Source organism: Rana temporaria, chromosome 6, assembly GCF_905171775.1.
Source record: "Rana temporaria chromosome 6, aRanTem1.1, whole genome shotgun sequence".
NCBI classification, from domain to species: Eukaryota; Metazoa; Chordata; class Amphibia; order Anura; family Ranidae; genus Rana; species Rana temporaria.
This window is the reverse complement of record NC_053494.1, coordinates 144,031,134-144,053,342: the sequence shown is the minus strand read 5'-3', so window position 1 is coordinate 144,053,342 and position 22,209 is coordinate 144,031,134. Positions and strand designations below refer to the sequence as shown.

The window sequence follows — 22,209 nt, the reverse complement described above, 5'->3', positions numbered from 1 at the left end:
TTTGTTTGTTATTTTAGCTGTGTGCTTAGGGTCATTGGGGTTGATTTACTAAAGGTAAATCCACTTTGCACTACAAGTGCATGTGGAAGTGCAGTCGCTGTAAATCTGAGGGGGACATGCAAGGAAAATAAAAAACATTGCATTGTTGCCTGTAAACGATTGGATGATAACATCAGCAGCGCTTCCCCTCATTTCAGATCTTTCCCTCAGATCTACAGCGACTGCACTTCCAAGTGCACTTGTAGTGCAAAGTGGATTTGCCTTTAGTAAATCAACCCCATTGTCTTGTTGGAAGGTAAACCTTCGGTCCAGTCTGAAGTCCTGAGCACTCTGTAGAAGGTTTTCGTCCAGGATATCCCTGTACTTGGCCGCATTCATCTTTCCCTCGATTGCAACCAGTCGTCCTGTCCCTGCAGCTGAAAAAAAAAAAAACCCCACCGCATGATGCTGCCACCACCATGCTTCATTGTTGGGACTGTATTGGACAGGTGATGATCAGTGCCTGGTTTTCTCCACACATACCGCTTAGAATTAAGGCCAAAAAGTTCTATCTTGGTCTCATCAGACCAGAGAATCTTATTTCTCCCCATCTTGTCCTTCAGGTGTTTTTTTTTTTTTTTTTTTAGCAAACGCCATGCGGACTTTTATGCGTCTTGCACTAAGGAGAGGCTTCCGTCGGGCCACTCTGACATAAAGCCCCGACTGGTGGAGGGAGGGCTGCAGTGATGGTTGACTTTCTACAACTTTGTTTCTGATTGTTTGGTCAGAGACATTCACACCAGTGGCCTGCTGGAGGTTATTTTGTAGGGATCTGGCAGTGTTCACCCTGTTCTTCCTTGCTCATGGGAGCAGATACTGGTCCTGCTGATCAGTTAAGGACCTTCTATGGCCCAGTCCAGCTCTCCTAGAGTAACTACCTGTCTCCTGGAATCTCCTCCATGCTCTTGGGAATGTGCTGGGAGACTCAGCAAAACTTCTGGCAATAGCAAGTATTGATGTGCCATCCTGGAGGAGTTTGACTGCCTGTGCAACCTTTATAGGATCCAGGTATCGCCTCATGCTACCAGTAAGCCCTAGTTGAATGCAAAACTAGTTAAAAACGGTCAGAAAAGATGAGTAGGGGAGAAAACAAATGTCATTGGCCTCCACCTGTAAGACCATTCCTGTTTTGGAGGTCATTTCATTGTTGCTCGTCTAGTGCACCTGTTATTGAAATTAACACCAAAAGCAGCTGAAAATGATTAACCACTTACCAACTGCCGCACGCAGATGTACGTTGACATAATGGCACGGGCAGGCAGATTGGCGTACAAGTACGTCCCTTTAAATCTGCCGCCCAGCGCGCGCACACCCCCGCCGCATGCCTCGTGAGCATGTTCACAGGTCCAGGGAACTCTATGTTCCCGGGCGGCCCGCGATTACGGTTGGCAAAGGCAGAACAGGGGGATATGCCTTTGTAAACAAGGCATTCCCCTATTCTGCTGAGTGACACTGTCACTAATGGCTGTTCCCCGTGATCGGGGACGGTCATCGGTCACATGTCACATGTAGCCACGCCTCCTAACAGTAAGAATGACACCCTAGGGAACACTTAACCCCTACAGCGCCACCTAGTGGTTAACCCCTTCCCTGCCAGTGTCCTTTTCACAGTAATCGGTGCATTTTTATAGCACTGATCGCTGTAAAAATGACAATGGTCCCAAAAATGTGTCAAAAGTGTCCGATGTGTCTGCCATAATGTCGCAGTCACGATAAAAATCGCTGATCGACGCCATTACTAGTAAAAAAAAAATATTAATAAAAATACCATAAAACTTTCCCCTATTTTGTAGACGCTATAACTTTTGCGCAAACCGATCAGTAAACGCTTATTGCGTTTTTTTAAACCAAAAATATGTAGAATACTTATCGTCCTAAACTAAGGAAAAACATTTTTTTATATACATTTTTTTGGGATATTTATTATAGCAAAAAGTAAAAAATAGACATTGGGGGGGGGGGTCTACTTTCTATTGTTATAAAAACACATCTAATAAAACAAAGCCAATAAAATAACAAAAACAAAAGCATATTTTTTAGATGAAAATGTATTCAAATGAAATACTGGTATATATCATCTTTTTTTCCCCACACAAATGGAGATTTCTTTTGGTGGTATTTGATAACCACTGGTTTATTTTATTTTGTTATATAAACGAAAAAAGACTGAAAATTTTGAAGACAAAAACATCTTTTTACTTTCTGCTATGAAACCTATCCAATGTCTTTGGTAAAAAAAAAAAAGTGTAAAAGAAAGTTAAGCGTCTGGTATAAATACTAGATTTTTTTTTTTTTTGTTTTGTTATTTACTATTAATGCCCGTGATCAGCAACTTATAGTGGGACTGTGATAGTGCAATCTGATGCTGGCTGGGGGGGTACACTTACTGACACCAATAGTGACACTAATGCAGTGATCAGTGATGCAGTACACGGTCACTGTACTAATGACACTGGCTGGGAAGGGGATTAACGATGCACGATCTAGTACCTAATAAAAGCAACAATCAGCGCACAAATAATACAGTTAAACTAAAAATATTGCAAGCTGAACACAAAAAAGGTAATCACGACCTCAAATGACCCACCGCTGACTAAGTCCAATCGGACATAACGTGCGTACGGGGGAGGAGCTTTGTGACGTCACCCGCGTCCTTTCCATTGCTGTTTGTAGCTGTACACCATGGCTACATGCCATGCTTTTTTATGATTTTAATCTCATTCGCTATACCAGACGGTAGTCCTCCAGTGGATTTCCCTTTGCCTATTGTCCAGTCCAGGATTTTTGCTGTATAGTGAACTTTTTTACCCTTGGAATAAAATACAAACAGTCTACACTGAGATCGTGTTTTCTGTTGTTTTTGTTTATATCTGTTCGGTTTACCTACCATTCTGCTGGATTCATCCGCATCTTCTCTCCTATGCTGAGACCAAGCTGTTTTGACCAGTTGGTAATGCTAATGGCCCATCCCATCTGATCGGATTACTTACCACTTTGCTGGATCCATCCGTGTCTTCTCTCCTATGGTGAGACCAAGCTGTTTTGACCAGTTGTTAACGCACATGGTCCATCCCATCTGGTAAGGAAGCATTTCTCTTGTTGGTGGAGGTTACATCACTTTTGTTTTAAGAGTTTTCGCTGTATCACTGGGTGTCATCTTCAGTTACTTTTATTGCGCTGCACTTTCATATTTTTTTCATGATCCAGTACCTGACTGCAGCAGCAGTGGCACATTATGTCCGCGATGCCTGAAATTTTCCCTTTGACAGCAGTCAAAAGTTCTTTAATTCTGTCCTGTTGAAAGGATACTAAAATTATGACAATTGCGCGGTCATACAACGCTGTACCCAAATTATATTTTTATCATTTTTTCCCCACAAATAGAGATTTCTTTTGGTGGTATTTGATCACCTCTGCAGTTTTTTTATTTTTTGCGCTATAAACAAAAAAGACAGAAAATGTTGGAAAAAAAACACTATTTTTTTACTTTTTGTTATAATAATATCCCATTTTTTTTCCCTCAGTTTAGGCCGATACGTATTCTTCTACATATTTTTGGTTAAAAAAAAATCGCAATAAGCGTTTATTGATTGGTTTGCGTAAAAGTCACAGCCTACAAAATAATGGATAGATTTATGAATTTTTTACTAGTAATGGCGGCGATCTGCAATTTTTGTCAAGCCTGCGATATTGCGGCGGACACATCGGACACTTTTGACACTATTTTGGAACCATTCATATTTACACAGCGAACAGTGCTATAGTAATGCGCTGATTACTGTATAAATGTGACTGGCAGGGAAAGGGTTAACACTAGGGGCGAGGAAGGGGTTAAATGTATTCCCTGGGAGTGATTCTTACTGTGGGGGGAGGGGAGGGCACTGACTGGGGGAGGTGACCGATCTGTGTCCTTATGTACAAGGGACATCGGTCTCCTCTCTCCCTGACAGGACGTGGAGCTCTGTGTATAGACACAGAGCTCCACGTCCCTGCTCTGTCATTGCCGATCGCGGGACGCCAGGCAGCGATGCGCCGGGCACAGTTTTTCCCTGCTGCACACCCCCAGCGGCGCGCATGGGGAATGCAAATAAAAGGACGTCCAGGGACGTCCACCCGGCAGTTGAGGGCCGCACTGTGGACGTCTTTCGTCTACAGCGCGGGTCTCAAGTGGTTAAAGTGACGCTAACAATACCAAACAAAATGATTCAAAACCAAGTTTAAATGTCAAGGTTAGAGAAGTAGAAATAAACCAAAAATGTAGAAGGAAATAGTGCAGGAGGAGTTAAAGCGTTTGTTACCCCAACATTTCATATTCCTAATATGTGCCTGCTGTACCATGTACTTGTATAAGAAAGTATCCTGTTTGTGAAATCCCTGGTGTTCCTGCCAGTCCCTCTGCTTTCCTAATAAAAGCTGACCAGACTAAGCAGGAGAGCACATCCTAGTCAGTTCTCCAGCTATGCATACTGTCCTCCAATATCAGGCTGGGAATCTCGGTGTGCTGCTGCTTCTTTCCCCAGCTCTTATGCAGCTGAGAACAGAGGGAATGTAAACACTTGTAAAAAAAAGAGTAAAAATGTTATTTTCAATGTTTTTTGTTTGTTTGTTTTTTATATCTACAGTACACACAAATGCTTTGGCTTTCATTTCTATTTCATCTATAAAAAAAAAAAAAAAACTTGTCTGCTTTCTTTAAATGACATAATATATTTAGCTCTTTCCTTTTGATCTGCAGATAACAAAAATAACATTGTTACTTTGTCTCTCCATCACATGCCTGAACACTGTGTCAGATGGTCCATATTTTTGACAGCAGCAGCTTCTACAGCAACTCCTAGCTGTCATTTTGACAGCCAGGAATTTATAACAAGTGCGAGGGGGAGAGTGGTGAAAAGAAAGGGTGTGCCACACACTGATTATGTTTTTTTGGGATGTGTGTTCTCAGCTGGTTGAAGTATAACCCAAACATGAAAATGTAATATAATGTATACTTAGAAATGGTGGCTGCATTATTTTTCTTTCTTCAGATCAGGAACATTTTTTACAAGTGCACCAAAAGTCTCGTTGATATTGCCAGGAATGCACCATCCTTGTCACTTTCTGTGAGCCAAACTGAAAGCTAGTTTCCTTCTATAAATTACTAACCTCCTCATCTCCCATTACAGAGATGGACAAAGGCACATATGCTTGATGTCCAGCCTGGGTGACAACCATGGCTCCATCCATAAATACAGTGGAGGTGTAGCCACCTAAGGACAGGTATTATGTTATTCACATGATAACTAGGTGAAAAAAAGATACTAATGAAGCCACCATATCTATAAACCGATAAACTGCAATATATTACGTTCTTGTTTATGCATTTTAATGTTATAGGGGTTGAGAACTACCGTATATACTCGCGTATAAGCCAACCCGAATATAAGCCGAGGCACCTAATTTTTTACCACAAAAAAAAAAAAAACGGAAAAACATATTGACTCGAGTATAAGCCTAGGGTGTCCATCTGCATGCCTCACTGTGCCCCTGACTAGACTGACGTTTAATGTGGAAGTCTATGGAAGGGGTGCCGGCTTTGAAAAATCGGTGCTTCCCAGCCTGTAGGTCCCCCAGACTAAAAACTTTGCACACTTGTAGAGGAGAAATGGGGTCCAGGGAACCTACAGCCGGCCGGTACCTGGTCCCCAAAGTCCGGAAGATCAGGCGCAAAAAGGTGACTCGAGTATAAGCCGAGGGGGGCATTTTCAGCACACAAAAATGTGCTGAAAAACTTGGCTTATACTAGAGTATATACGGTAAATCTAGTTGCTTTTAGAGAGCCAAGGTATGCTGTGACTGGAATTTTGCACTTGGAACTCTTTGGATTGGGGACACAGTAAGTAAGTATAAAGCACATTATAAGATCACCCTTGTCCCTGCCCAGTGGTTCTGGAGTTGTTCTTCTAATTAAATTTAACAATTCTCCCTTTTTAATTATACCTAAGAATCTGCTCATGTTCCAAATACTGTGTTTTGAAATTGCAAGGCTTTTGTTATGCAAATGGGCCTCTTGATGTACAGATCTCTACAGAAGAGATGATGAGGTGGTCGTCTCAGGTACCGAGCCTGAAATCTTAAAGATTCCACAGTTCTGCTGCTTTCCCTGCCATTCATAACATTCCCCCTGTGTAGGCAAGATAGCAAACTGCAAATGGAAAATGTGATCTGGACCATTGGACCTATTAATTGCCCCGCTGGTCTAGTTAATTTTTTTTCCCTTAAGTTAATCTTCTGCACAGAACTAATTTATATTTTTATAGCGGCTTTTCTTCACATACCGTCTCTGGTTCCTGTGCCTCCCCCTGGCAGAGGCACAGCCAGCCAAGTCATTGACAAATTAGATCTGCACATTTTGCAATTTCACAGTTGTTCGTAAACACTTGAGCTGAAATGGACTGTCCTGCCTGCTTTTCATGCACAGCAGGACTGGTATTAGCAAAAGCTGTTTCCATTCTCCCCTTTTCACTGGGGATATGAAATTCTAGTGGGCGTGTACAGCTGGATTTAGTTATTCCAGACAAATTGGAGCTTTGCATTAAGTACTCAATGGTTAAGGGGCCATGGTGTCGTTCTTTAACGCCACATTCTCTTTGAAAACGGAACACAGGAACTGTTTTACATTTTATATGATTTTTTGCAACACCTTGGGCAGCGGAGAAATATATAAAAAGGGCAAATGATCGCATAATCCTGGCGGGCAGGTATAAAAAAGCAAGGATAGTGTAACATTGCGTTCTGAATGTGAAAAGCATACCCCCTGTTGTCAGTTTTAAATGTTTTCCTGACACTTATTTTTTATGCTTTACTCTTGCTATTAAAGGACATTTTAACCCAATAAATGAATATAATATATTAAAGCTTACCAGTTCTTAGTTAAGGTGGCTGTATTGTTGTTGTTTTTTTTTTTTTTTTTTTAATGTAAGAGCATTTTCAGCACGTAAAGTATCTGTTAATTTTACCAAAAATACAGTGTCCTTGTCACTTCCATTGAATGGAAATGAAAGTAAAAGCAATGCTATTTTCTGTCTGTTGAAGAGGAAGTAAACTTCCTTTGCTGACATTTACCTATAGGCAAGCCCATGGCTTGACAAATTTGCTTGGAATCTAGGAGCCAGCTAAAAAAGTTACGCTGAGCTTGTGTGCAGAAGCAATACGTGTAGCGCCCGCATATGAAAGCAGTGTTCAAACCACACATGTGAGGTATTGCTTTGGTAGAGCGAGAGCAATAATTCTAGCCCTCCTCTGTAATTCAAAACATGCAACCTGTAGAATTTTTTAAACGTCGCCTATGGAGATGTTAAAGGGTAAAGGTTTGCCGCCATTCCACGTCCAGACGCAATTTTGAAGCGTAACATGTTGGGTATCAATTTACTCGGTGTAACATTATCTTTAACAATATAAAAACATTGGGCTAACTTTACTGCTGTCCTATTTTTTCCCCAAAAAGTGCGCTTGTAAGACCGCTGCGCAAATACGGTGTGACAAAGTATTGCAATGACCACCATTTTATTTTCTAGGGTGTTACATTATATATATATATATATATATATATATATATATATATATATATATATATATATATATATATATATATATATATATATATATATATATATATATATATATATATATATATATATATATATATAAATAATGTGTGTGTGTGTGTTTGGGGTTCTAAGGGAAGGAGATGGGTGGGCAATGAAAACAGACAGGGAAGCTCCGTTAGCATTGCTGGTTGTCTTGTCATATCAACGGCCACCACAAGAGGGCCCCAGATTCCAGAAAGAATCATAAGATTGCAGAAGGCCCCAAAGCTGCGGCCTCAATTACCGCCCAACGCGATTGTGTGTGTGGGGGGGGTGCACGGAGACGGGGTACCACAGCTGTGCCGTGCCTTTTTGCTAATTTTAGTCGCAATTGCGACCTGGTGCCTAGGGTTTGTCGAGCCCTGGGTAATATATAGTATAATAAGGCTTACCTATAGGTAGTGTAATATCTCCTAAATGTGCACAGTTTAGGAGATATTTACATTACATGCAGCCAGTGACATAACTGGTGCATGCACTCTGAAGGAACGTAATTCAACCATTAAATATAAAAATACAGTCAATATATATTGAATATTTATAAAGTGCTCCTCCACAGAATATAGTATTTGATTATATTATTCGTGCCACTTCAATCACCGGGTACAGTGCCTGCTCATACAAAGCTCCTAATAATGTGTTATAAGATGGTCCAACCGTTTTCTAGAATGACTCGGGAAGAGAAAAACAGGCTATCATCGCGCAACAATGTAACTGAATCCAGCCCGTAGGAAAAAACATATAGCGATATCCCACTTGCATGTTACATCATCTTGTACATAGATTATAATTTGTGTAAGGTGAATCGGGGAGACCCTGGTCTCCTCCTTACTGTTACAGCCGTGTAACTAAGACACTGGATGAAACATCCCTGAAGCGTTGCGTCACCGATCATGTGACTTTTTCAAGGGATAAGGAGCCTAGTGACAAGCGCCGGGGTTTTAAGCACAAGCTTGTTTACATAATACCGTTGTGACGGGTAACTCATCGGATCATCATGCCTTACTTCTGTAAGTAGTGATAACTATCGCTTTACCATAAGAATAAAACAAACATCCATATTAAAACTCCTAGATGCTAAAACACTCTAAATTAGGACCATAAAAATCCTGATTCTGCGTATGCAAACATACATTTTGTGTGCATAAATAAACTACATTATATTAACTGATATGAATTGTTAAAATATATTATGTATATATACACACCCCTACTGGGGATGCATCTAAAATCATAGAGAGTATAAAACATTCAAAGAAAATAAATTCTAAAAACATCTAAGCACGGGGGGTCCAGGATACATAGGGTCCGTTTCAATCGTTGTATATATGATGAGTACTGGGCATAAACATTTAATAGTCCACTGATTGTTGTGTGTCTACAGGCATAGCAACTCCTACATGAATAGAATCCCTTCCCTTTTTCAAGTGGTGCAGGGTTCGGTCTAATGTCCCTGCTAGGTCCCAGCCATAAGCTGGGAAATGGTTTATGGCTGCTCCTCTCCTCCTTCCCTGGTCGCAAAGCTGAATAGTTGTCCTAGGCCCAGCTCCTGCTCCTTAACCTGAATACTCGGCTAAAAGTGTACGTATATAGAAAGAGAGCGCGCATCCACCGGTGAACAAAATATATAGTGATCAAAAATAAATCAGAGGATTGCCAATAAATTATAATAGTTCATATAAGTGATAACACAAAGTTCATATGGTACTCCAAAGAGTGCAAGGTGATAAAAAAAACTGTGTTCATCCGGTGCTCTTGTTCCTATTTTTATTAAATCGATGCTGCTTACCAGAACGGTTGGATCTCTGGTTATAGAGATCAGACACTCTCAAGCAAATGCCTACCAGCGGGGATAGTCTCCTCCTCGGATTCCTCCAGGGGAAAGATCCTTTTCCAATATAGCGGGCTATGCAATTAAGTGGACGTCTAGGAAGAACGAATCATCTTTTCCCAAGTGTTTCCAAGTAATCTCCGGCATTTGAGGAGATGATGTAGTATTTCAAAAAGATTCATTTTAAAAAGAATAGTATCACTTACATCCAGGTGGCAGTTTAGGACTTTCTGGCTCTCCATGGGGTGGTTCGAGTGTTGGCATGTTGCCCTGGGTTTCTTCTCCATTGGTCGGTTCGCCCACCCCTCATTGAGGCACTTCTTGGGGACATTCCTGCTTGTTCATGGATAATGAAGAAGCTGTGTCCGCTAATGAACGTAACAGAAAACAGAATTGTTCTTTTACTTATCGTAAAATCCCTTTCTCGGAGTTCATTGACAGATGGAAATGATGGAAATTCCCTTTTGACACAGCTTTTTACTGCCTAGAGGCGTATAGCATAAAGGGGGTTTTATGGCCAGAGGGGACTGCCCATAGGAGGTGCCAAGTCTTTTTCAGCCTAGTGTCCTACACCTGTAGGTGGGGCTATTTACAAAAGTATGACATGTTTGTTATTTTTATTTTTTTTAATTGCCTTTACAAACACTTTACCGCAGAGAACACATTGAGGTAAAAAAAAAAAAAAAAAAACTTCTGCCTTTTTAGAACCACTTTAACTGGAGGTGAGGACATATTTCAAGTCCAGCCTGGGGGACAACCATGGCTTCCCTAATATTATACAGTAGAGTGAGGCAGTGGAGCTACCCAAGGACAATAAAATCCTAGGGTGACGGTCTTCCTCCTCCAATACAGTGAGGGAGTGTTCTCACCCCTTATGTTTGTTGTGTACCGGATTAACAGGTGGAAAAAAATACATGAAAAGGACACTAATCCAGCCATCACATTTAAAGACTGGTAAGCTGCAATATATACAGCTTTGGAGGATTTAATATGCTTTATGGATGGAAGGCTCTGCATAATAGTTGGTCCTAAGAGAGGGCTCCTGTTGTTTTAGAATGTAAAAGCAAACATTTATTCTATTAGAGTTTGCCAGTTCGAAGATGTGGTGGCTGAATTTATTTTTTAGGCTTTCTTTCCTGTTTTCATCTGTTGTTCCGCCACTAACCTCCTTGTTTTGTTTTTCAACAAAACAAGCTGTCCTGCAAATGTAGCAATTAGTAGATCTGCTTTGATCACCTCTATGGCCTTGGAGGACAGGAGCGATGTCATGATGTCCCTTTCGATCTAGGGTGGAAGTAAACTTTTTTTATTTATTTTTTAAAGATCCATTTTTTTTTCTTTTTCTTTTAACGGTAAAGAAGAGATATGGGGTCTTTTTGACCCCAGATCTCTTCATAAAGAGGACCTGTCATCCTTATTTCTATTACAAGGGATTGTAATAAGAGTTACAAAAAAAATAAAGGGACAAGGTAAAATGAAAAAAAAAAATACGTTTTTTTTTTTTCTTTTTTAGGCGCCCCTTTTCCCTTGTGCTCACACAGAGGAAGCAAGAGCATAAATCGCGCACGCATTTGTAAATGGTGTTCGCACCACACATGTGAGGTAATTCTAGTGCAAGATTTCCTCTCTAACTCTAAGTGCACAACAAGGCACGGGTGTAGTGCATAGTGGGCTTTACTACAAAAAATACTAATTTCACTTTTTTGGTATATTAAGCACTTCAATTTAATAGGCTGCCTTAATGCAACGCTTGGCAGAACGTATGTTCAGGTAAGTAATAGGGGGACTCTGGGGGGCTGCTGCACCACAACAAGGTTTTTAACCTTAATGCATAGAATGCATTCCGGACCTGCTCAAGCTGATTATATATATATATATATATATATATATATATATATATATATATATTGGCACTTTGCCCAGTGCCCTCTTCTTCAGTGAGCGGTCCGGTTTCTGATACTTTTTTTTTTTATTGAATTTTAGTGTAAATATGACCCCAGATCTCATTAGGAGGTCCTGTCCTGCTTTTTTCTTATTTCTATCACAAGGGGTGTTTACATTCCTTGTAATAGGAATACAAGTGACCCATTATTTTTTCTCTCAAAAGAACAGTGTAAAAATAAAGTAAAATAAATAAGAAAAATAATTAAAACATTTTTTAACGTGCTTCGTTCCACCGAGCTTGCTCTAAACCTCTGTAACTTAAAACATGCAACCTGCAGAATTTTTTAAACGCCGCCTATGGTGATTTTTAAGAGTAAACGTTTGTCGCCATTCCACGAGCAGGCGTAATTTTGAAGCATGACATGTTGGGTATCAATTTACTCAGCGTAACATTATCTTTCACAACATAAAAAATAATTGGTCTAACTTTACAGTTGTCTTATTTGTTATTGCAAGCAAGTGTATTTGTTCCCCAAAAAAAGTGCGCGTGTAAGACTGCTGCGCAAATACGATGTGACAAAGTATTGCAACATCTGACATTTTATTCTCTAGGGTGTTAGAGGGAAAAAAAATATATATATATATATATATATATATATATATATATATATATATATATATATATATATATATATATATATATATATATAGTGTGTTTGGGGGTTCGAAGTAAAAAAAAAATTATTTTAACTTGTAAACACCAAATCTCAGAGGCTCGGTCCTTAAAGCAGAGTTCCAACGACATGTTTTTTTTTGTTATATATGCATATCTTAGGATCAGGACATAGACATATATACCACTCGTGTGTTTTGAAAATGTCACAGCTCGATATCCGCTTTAATATAAAGTAACTTCTATTATCCTGTCCTCTTAGTTCCCATATTGCTTATGGGCATGTGAAGCCCTCAATCATAATGTTCCGGGATACAGTGCAGCTGAGTGACCAGCATGCACAGCCCGTTCCCGCGCACGCACAGTATGACAGTCTCACAGCACGGTAAACTTCTCACGTTCCCATCACAACGGGTGGCGGCGGGGGAAGTGCCCGCCCCATTGTTATGGCAACGAAGCCCTCGGCACTGCCCACTGACTCCTAGGAAATGATGACACACATCTCCAGGGCCGGACTGGTAGGTAATGCCAGCCCCAGAAATAATTTCATACCAGCCCCATAGTATTCTTATTCCAGCTCCACAGCATAACATCATAATTTTCTTGTTCAACAAAAAGCATGCATTTTTAAGCACATTCAAAGAGTGTATTGTGCCTGTGCCTATCAGCGCAGTCTCACCAGTGCCCACCAAATGCAGCCTTACCGGTGCTCACCCAATGCATCCAGATCAGCGCCCATGAAATGCATTCTGGTCAGAGAACACGAAATGCATCCTGGTCAGCGAACACGAAATGCATCCAAATCAGCACCCATGAAATGCATCCTGATTAGCGACCATGAAATGCATCCTGATTAGCGACCACGAAATGCATCCAAATCAGCGCCCATAGAATGTAGCCTTACCAGTTCTTATGAAATGCAGCCTGATCACACAGCAGCGATCTCCCACCCTGTCATGGAGCATGGATTTGAATTCCCAGACTGCCTCCATAAGACAGACCTGCCTCCTAGACCTGGCTACTCCTGTGATACCTGTCACACTGGTTCAATGTCCAGGCATTGAATTAGTGACCCAGAACACCGCTGAAAACTCCCTAGGAGATTGCCGCTGTATGACACTGTGGTACACGAGGAGCATGGAGGGGAAGACTGGCTGGCCTTGGTTCCCTCCCGCTGCCTCTGCCTGCGGTGCTGGGACCAGTCCAGGTCACTGCTGAAGAAGCTTAAAGCGCTCCCCAAGGCCGATGGCCTACCGGGAAATTTCCCAGCATCTTGGTAGGCCAGTCCAGTCCTGCACATCTCCCAGGAGCAGCAGCGAGCAGAGGAGCCGAGGGAAGTGACGTCAGGAGCTGCGGTGAGGAAGGGGAAAATTAGAAGGGGCAACAGGGATTAAAAAGTAGGTAAAAAAAAAAATCTCCAAATGTCATTTGTTATGTTATTTGCTGCACAGTTATGTCAAATTATTTTTATGGGTGGAACTCCGCTTTAAGTGGTTAAGGTGAAAAACCTTGAGACTTTACCGATGCGTTCACCTTTAATGCACATCACCACAATATCGGTTAGACCCACTGTAGATAATCTGACATGTTTTACACCTGTGCTATTTTGAGCAGTCCGATAAATACATTTATTATACTGGTTGCTTGTTTTGGATTAAATGGCAACAAACTATTTTTTTTTTTTTTTAAAGAAAAGCTTTTGGTTTATATGAGCATTTGTTACATTTATTGGCTTACTTGCATTGCTTTAGTCACTGAGCCAAGTCTGTACCTAAGGAGAGAGCTGACTTTATAAAGGTCCAAATATCTGCCCCTTTGATGCATGCCAAAACAGAGCAGCATGACAGTATTTAATGGGCCGGAACTCCCAGGATACCATGGTGAGGCTAAACCAATTATCCGTTAATCTAGAGCATTTGTAATGTGCCAGCTCCCAGTACATTATTAATGCAGGAGAACTGGGGGCTTCTATTAGAACAAAATTAATCGGGGTATCCCACAAAACGGCTGATCTAGAGGTTCTGATTTTGCAGTGTGGCTTAACACTTTCGACCACTGTTGAATCTATAACTGCCTAAATCTATTATCCAGTTCTAACTAAGCCTTGAAAAAAAAGGGTGTGTGTGTGTGTATATATATATATATATATAATATATATATATATATATATATATGTGTGTGTGTGTATGTGTGTGTGTGTGTGTGTATATATATATATATATATATATATATATATATATATATATATATATATATATATATATATATATATATATATATATATAATTACACATACATACATACAATATCAAGAAGCTAACACATTTTGCCTTGAATTATAAAATGTATTTTACCAGAGAAGACGTGAAAGCCAGTTCAAAGGAAATGATATGGGCACTAGTTCCAGTGCCTGGTTTCCTTTGTCTACAGCATACCTTATCAAAACTGTCGAAATTGTGCAGTTGAGAGTTGTTGAAGCAATACCTTCGAGAGCCAGTCATGATCATGTGGATATAGAACTTTGGATATTTTTTTTTTTTTTTTTTTTTCTTTAGCAGTGCAGACTTATATTTTCTCACCTACTTTAGCTTTACTTAAATATCCTGAGGCTAACTCTTCAAGTTGAAAGTTGGTCAGATAGCTGACGGTTGCTACCTTGTCAACTGCCTTACATTCTAACTTGTGCATCTAAGGGTGCATAACAGCATCAAATAACAGTCACTCAGTTTTGTTTACATTCCTTTTACCTACAACGTATTATTTGTTAAAAAAAAATAGGATGCTCTCTCAGAAGTTGGTAGTAGACTGTGGGTAAGTTCTTTAAGTTGTGAGAGCAACAATTGCCCGATTTTTGATGATATGACTTTGAAGCTGAAGAGTCCAACTCAAAGTAGATAATACTGCATAAGGGGGCAATTATATCTCAAACCAAAGCCTGTACAGTTACAGTAATTGAAAACTTTGTTTTGACAGAGGTTTTTTGTAAGGTCAGAGTTGAGCATTTCAGACAAGACAAATTTTAAAGCGGTAGTAAACCGCCACAAAAATAAAATCGGGCTCGGCAGAGTTTAGTCATAATGTACTAGTATGCACTGCATATTGGCACATTAGGACAGACTTGCCTGCACACGGAGCCCTCTAGAGAAGCTCTGTCATGGCTCCTCCGCTTCTATCTTCATCTGGTATTCCTTCCGGGTTTGTGGACTTTGGCTATATGAATGGCCACGGCATGGAGCTCTGAGCCATCCCTTCAGAGCGCATGCGTTGGTAAGGTCACTGGCTGCATCCCGAGTAAATGTCTCTTAAACAATGCAAAATTATGAGATGTTCACTATACCTACAGGTAAACCTTATTATAGGTTTACCTGTAGGTACAAGTTAAAAAGTGGTACTAATACTTCTGAGACAGCCATGTCTGTTATACACATAAAAGACAAGAGCAGTTTTGCAAATGATTGAACTGAAAAAAGAAAATGGTTAATTTGTTTGCATTTTAGAGATATAAAAAAAAAAAACTCAACTTTAGTTGGAGACCTACAATCCTCTTCAAGACAGTAGATTTATTATTCAGGATTTCTATTGCGCTAACAGTTTAAGCAGCGCTTTTACAACTTGAGGGTGGACAGTACAAATTCAATACACTTTAATACAGTAGAAATCAGAGGGCCCTGCTCCTTTAGACCTTAAAATCTCAGAGAGAATGTCAAGAGATGCAAGAGGTAATAACTGTAGGGTGTGTGCTGATGGAGAAGATAAATGTACAGTTGTTAGGTGGAGGCCAGATAGGCTTCTCTGAAGAGATGAATTTTCAGGGATCGTTTGAATGTGGATAAAGTAGGAGAAAATCGGACAGATTAGGGTAGAGCATTCCAGAGGATGGGAGAGGCTCTGGAGAAGTGCTGGAGGTGAGCATGGGATGCGGTAACAAGGGAGTTTGAGAGCAGGAGGTCTTGGGAGGAGTGAAGAGAACGATAAGGTTGGTATTTTGAGACTAGGTTGGTGATTTAGCTGGGGGCCAGGTTGTGGAAGGCTTTGTAAATTTTATAGTTCGTATATTGAATTTAATTTGTTGGCTGAGTGACAGCCAATGAAGGGATTGGTAGAGGGGTGTAGTCGTTATTATTAAAATCACAGTGATTTTTAACAAACATTTTTGCAGTCTTCTGCTCTGTGGATATTAGTGCATTCATTCCAGGCGTTTGGTGTTGTAATAGGAAAAAAAACTGCTGGGAAAAGAAATGAGCTAATCACATTAGGAAGGAAAACATATAAAATAATAAAAATAAAGCATTGTTAACCTTGTGCTATATTGCAACAAAGTGACATTTGTATTACAGAATAGCTTTTGTTAAGTAGTTAAAAGAACTCATAAAAAAATAAAATTAAGACCCGAAACCATTATGCAGGTAAAGGACCTGGCCAGTTTTTGCGATTCGGCACTGCGTCGCTTTAACTGACAATTGCGCGGTCGTGCGATGTGGCTCCCAAACAAAATTGGCGTCCTTTTTTTCCTACAAATAGAGCTTTCTTTTGGTGGTATTTGATCACCTCTGTGGTTTTTTTATTTTTTGCGCTATAAACAAAAATAGAGCGACAATTTTGAAAAACAAATCTACATTTTTTACTTTTTGCTATAATAAATACCCCCCCCAAAAAAAAAATATAAAAAAAAAGTTTTTTTTTTTTTTTTCAGTTTTGGCCAATACGTATTCCTTGACATATTTTTGGTAAAAAAAAAATCGCAATAAGCGTTTAACTATTGGTTTGCGCCAAATTTATAGCGTTTACAAAATAGGGGATAGTTTTATGGCATTTTTATTAATATATATTTTTTTACTACTAATGGCGGTGATCAGCAATTTTTTTCGTGACTGCGACATTATGGCAGACACATCGGACAATTTTGACACATTTTTGGGACCATTGTCATTTTCACAGAAAAAAATGCTATAAAAATGCATTGTTTACTGTGAAAATGACAATTGCAGTTTAGGAGTTAACCCCTACAGCGCCCCCTAGTGGTTATGTGTGACCTCGTATGTGTTTCTAACTGTAGGGGGGCGGGGCTGAACGTGTGACATCACTGATCGCCTTTCCCTATATCGGGGAAAAGACGATCAGTGACATTGCCACTGTGAAAAACTGGGAAGGTGTGTTTACACACACCTCTCCACATTCTTTAGCTCCTGTGACCGATCGCGGGACACCGGCGGCGATCGGGTCCCGCGGTCACGGAGCTTCGGACCATGTCGTGGGCACTTAAAGGGGACGTACAGGTACGTACCTGTGCCCAGCCGTGCCATTCTGCTGACGTAAATGTGCAGGGGGCAGTCCTTAAGTGGTTAAATCTACTAAAGTAACTGCAAACGAGAGAAATGGCCACTTATTGCCTGTATATACATTGATGCCTTGCTAAAAACAACAAAAACCAGACCCCCAGTACTTAAAAGTACTATGGAGGGCCTGACTGCTAGTGAGTTGCTGAGGAAGGGTGGGCCTACCAGAACAAGAATAGAGACAAAATCTTATAATGAAGACACTTCTTCAGGTGTCAACTGTATAAGCCCTCCTTCACATTGAATGCGGCTTTGAAATCGTGCAACTTCACTTTAAATCTCTTGATTTTAAAGCTGCAAGTCGCACCTTAAATTGGCAATTGCAGTGCAGGAACTACTTTTTCAAATCGGTGTGGCACCGCAAAGTCGGCGTCACACCAATTTCAACAGTTCCATTGCCGACAATAGGGTGCGACTTGGCATGTGATTTTAACCTTTTTAATCACATGTCGCACCAGTGGGAACAGGGGTTAAGAGAGCATTTCCCTCACTTTCGAGAGAATTTCTCTCACTTCCCATTTTGTCTATCGGTCAAGAAGTAAAGAAAATCTCCCCATGGGGACATGTACAGCAAATGTAAACCTGTCTGAGTTCTAACCCATCTCTAATCTATCCAAAGGAAAAAAAAACTACGTTTTTTTTTTTTTTTTTTTTTTATATCTGCTTTAAGAATTTGATATTTGCATAGAGGAATAGTCCAGATTTGAAGGATGAAACCACCGCTCACCATAGTCAATCCTAGTGTGGATGTATACATGTGAAAGCTTCAGTCAATGTTGCTCCCTGGGGCCATGCCCTCTTGACATGTTTCGCCCTGCTCACTGGGGCTTAATCATAGGGGTCCAATAAAGGGCCCTTCCCCTGAGCCTGGAGCAGCACCACCAAGCACTTATGGCCTTGTAGTCCAGCTTTTAAGGACTTAATAGCTGATCTAACATGAGCAACCCTCTTGTGTCTGCTTTTCTGCTCTGTAGTTACTTCAGTAGGTTGAATTGAACACACATTCATTTTAATAGCTTTTATTTTTCAGCTTATCCAGCATATAAAACTAGTTTATTTTTCATATTTGAATTTCATTATAGTTTATTTTGCCAATACCAAGTTGGGTCTCTGGAATACCTAATACTATGGTTTATCTTGTCCGAGCCATGCATTGAAAAATGGAAATGTCAGAATTGCACATGGCTGTTTGTATGGGATAGGTACCATAAACATGAAGCCTGCAGGCTGTTGCATTTATGCCGTATCACTAGCAAACAGAAGACATTTGTGTCAGAGGAGATAGACTTTGGCTTCTGTGTTTTATATATCTTGTTTGATTCAGCAGCCTGTCAGCCCGCGGTCCATCTGTCTTGCCTGTAATTCCAAGGCTTATGTTTTTGTGTATGTGTTGAGAGTCCAACGTGCAGAGAAACAAGACACGGCAAATAAAACTTGATTCCTGCTAATGTACCTAGTTAAGAATCCAGTCACATATTGTATTTACTTAAAACCCATCTGTGCTTGTTTTACCAGTAATATATTCGGTCGGCGGCCTGTAGACTATGCAGAAACAGAGGCGATAAAGTTGGCTTTGCTGCAAGCACAGAAAAACAAGGAGCCACTTGTGAAGCTGCCATGCTCTGGCGTAAGTAACAAAATCTGCAGGGTTGTGGGAGACTTTTGCCATTGCTTTTGGGATTGCATTGGGATTTTTTTTTCTTGTTTAAACCTTCATTAGCAGAGCCCTCTTATTCCTACTGTATTGTAATTGTACTGTCCCCCCTCTACATTGTAAGGTGCTGTGCAAACTGTTGGCGCCATATACTGTAAATTCTGTATAATAATTCTAACTTATATGTGTGTGCCATGCCATGCAGCATAGTACATATTCTGTGCCTAAAGGTTATATGTGCTCTCTCCATGCAGGGCAAAGCAAAGGATTCACCTAATTGTCGCCCCCACCCCCTATTTTTGACACAAGGGTCTTAAGTGACAGTGCTGAAGTCCAGGCTCCTTATCATGCTTGAAAATGCCTGTGTTGGCCTTCACGTTGATTCCCGCAAAGCCACAATGATTCTAAGCTGGGTGTACGCATTCAGTTTTTTTGTTGTTGTTCAACCGGTTGGTTGAACAAAAAAAAAAAAAAAAAAAAAACCTGATAGATCCATGCATCAAAAAAACAATGTGTGATATGAAGATCTCTCCCACTGTGCTATTGAATTCAGACGGGGGACTTCTCATTTCCCAACCTGCTGCCAGAATAGACTTGCACTTGCAAATCGTGCTGATTAAATGCTGGCTTTCCAGCAAGACTGCTCGACAGAAGCCGATCGTTTTACTGGTTTCTACAGCAGTATACATGAACAGAAAGTCGTCTGTGCGACTTTTGGTATGTGTGTACAGGGCTTTATCCTCTTTCCGCCGAAGATACGCATATACGTGGTCTCTCGGAGGTTGGGCTCTAACGCAGAGAGGCCATATATATGTCGCCCTATATAAACACTTTGCTGAAAGCGTGCGTCCTGTGCGCTCCCAGCACAGTTACTGGTGGGGAACAGAAAGCTCCTGGTGCATGCTTGTGGTTGGGAGCATTCAGATAATGTGACTACTGTGACCACCAATCACAGCGGTGACATAACCCGAATGCCCACCTCTCAGCATTTTGAAGCTCTTAAAGGGCCAGGAGGCATCAGCGGGACAGGGCTAAGCTGTACTCAATTCCTTGACTTGACTTTTCCCACTGCTCGGTTGGCATCATCCTTCAATACCTGGTCCCTTTAGGTATAGAGGAGCATGTGGCCTACTCCTGGGATGCAGTACTCAGGCCTGAACATGGTCATGTGAAAAGATAGAAGCAATGTATCCCTGTGTTAACCCTGTGGGAAATCTTTACCAGAGAGTTAAGACTCAGGAACAGGGGAGGACAATGCATTTTTCATTTTACAAGAGAACCTATAACTTTATGCCCTCTTTTAGATATGTCTGGGTATTCAGTACTTCTCTGCATCACATGCACATTCCCCAAGCTGCAAAAAAAAATCGCTGTCAACTTAAACAGGGAAGTAGGAGCTTACTTAATTTCTGGTAGGAACAGGTACAGGGCTGTGCAAAAGTTTTAGGCACTTATGGAAAATTGCTGTAAAGGCAGGATGCTTTCAACAATATATGAAATATTATTATTTTTTTTATTTTTTTTCAATTAACCTAAAGTGCATAATCAGAAAAAAAAGTAACAACAATCTATATTTTGAATTTTTAAATATCAGCGCATCTACTGCCTACTAAGGTTCCAGAATTTATCACTTAAATAACAGTAGTAGGAATTAGTATCAGGAAATGGCAGGGCTAATCATTACGTGGACAGAAGTTGATGCTCTTTGTTCAGCCTGGCCCTGTTTAAGGGAGGTTTCCCTGGTTAACTGATACTAGGAACCTTGTGTGTTTTTAGGCAGAACATTTTCTTTTAGGCCGGAATCACACTAGTGCGTTGCGTTTTGGAGCTGCGTTCTCGTTGCGAATTTCTCTAGAGGGTGTTCTGCAGATCAACTGCGGTTTAGCTGCAGATCAGGTGCGAATTTGGAGACCTGGGAGAAGTTCCGGGTGAGAGGAGAGTGGGGGAGAATTGTATTGAGCTGAATGAGAGAAATTCCTGCAGAGAACTGAACACATGTGCGAATTCAGCTGCGTACCCATAGAAGATAATGGGACTGAATTCGGACCTGAGCCGCACCGCAAGACATAAAAACCGCATGCGGTTTGGAGGCAATACGCAGTGCGGATGCATCGCACATATGTGAACCAGCCTCATTGAAAACAATGTATTTTGAAATGTCCTGCGAATTAGATGCAGTTTAAACCGCACTCAATTCGCATAGGTGTGAACCTGGCCTAAAACATTTAAAAAAGGGTTGATCAGATTAGCCTGAAAGAAATCTTAGAGGATTTTTTTCATTGGCTCTCACTGATGTCAATCAAATCCTGTGACCTAGGGGTGGGCAGAGTCCCTCTTGTCTGTTTCAATGGACGCAGCAGCGGGATTCGGGAGCGAACCCACAAGGGTGCCCCCATGAAAAGCTGCTTTCTGTGGGGGCACCTGATGAATAGGATGAGCTTGGAGTATCGGCGGGGGACCCCAGAATAAGACGATCGGGGCTGCAGGTAAGTAAAAACATGTTTCTTATTTTATTGCAAAAAAAAGCTTTACAACCACTTTAACTTCAATAAGAGAAGTCTGCACGTTTAACTGCATTGGTAATGTATTATCATGTACTCAAATTGGATATTTATACAAGCCCTAAATATGAATTTAGTACACCTGAATTGTACGCAATATGACCGTTACAGCCTGTGACTGGCAAATCTGTACAGTAAATACATGGAAACAGAACTTTAGTATTTTTGCTTTTAATGGCAGGGAAAACTATGTCAAATATGGAATATTTATGATTTAAAGCTGGGTGGTACCAACTGAAATGCAAGTAAATTTTTAATGGTGTCTCTTTGGATTGTGTGCTTTACAGCTGAACAGACGCCAATGTAGAGAAGAAGCTGTTGTCCTTTTGGCTAGCGGCCTGTCAGCCTCTCAAAAGACTAATCTTGCCAAGCTTGCTGCACTTCTAAAGGCAGAAATCTGCTCTAACTACAACAGTTCAGGTGGGTGGCTACATTGTCTGCAAGCATGATGCTTTGAATCTTAAATATGTATTGACCCAATTGTGGCAGATGGTGATGTTTTCTCATGAACTGTATCTTCGGATAAACATTTCTTGCCATATAGCCAAACCACAAAAGAGCAGTGAATATGGGTCTCATTTAATGCTAAACACCAGGATAAGC

General features: G+C 40.6%; 1 protein-coding gene across 2 annotated transcripts in view; it reads left to right on the top strand.

Annotated features, from left to right (window-relative positions):
* BARD1 (BRCA1 associated RING domain 1) overlaps window positions 1-22,209 on the top strand; it is a 120,838-nt gene that overhangs the window by 80,563 nt on the left and 18,066 nt on the right. For both annotated transcript variants that reach the window (XM_040357482.1, XM_040357481.1), the window contains exons 7-8: window positions 18,907-19,018; window positions 21,894-22,026. In XM_040357482.1, coding sequence (XP_040213416.1) covers window positions 18,907-19,018; window positions 21,894-22,026 — 245 coding nt within the window. The remainder of the gene's footprint in view (window positions 1-18,906; window positions 19,019-21,893; window positions 22,027-22,209) is intronic.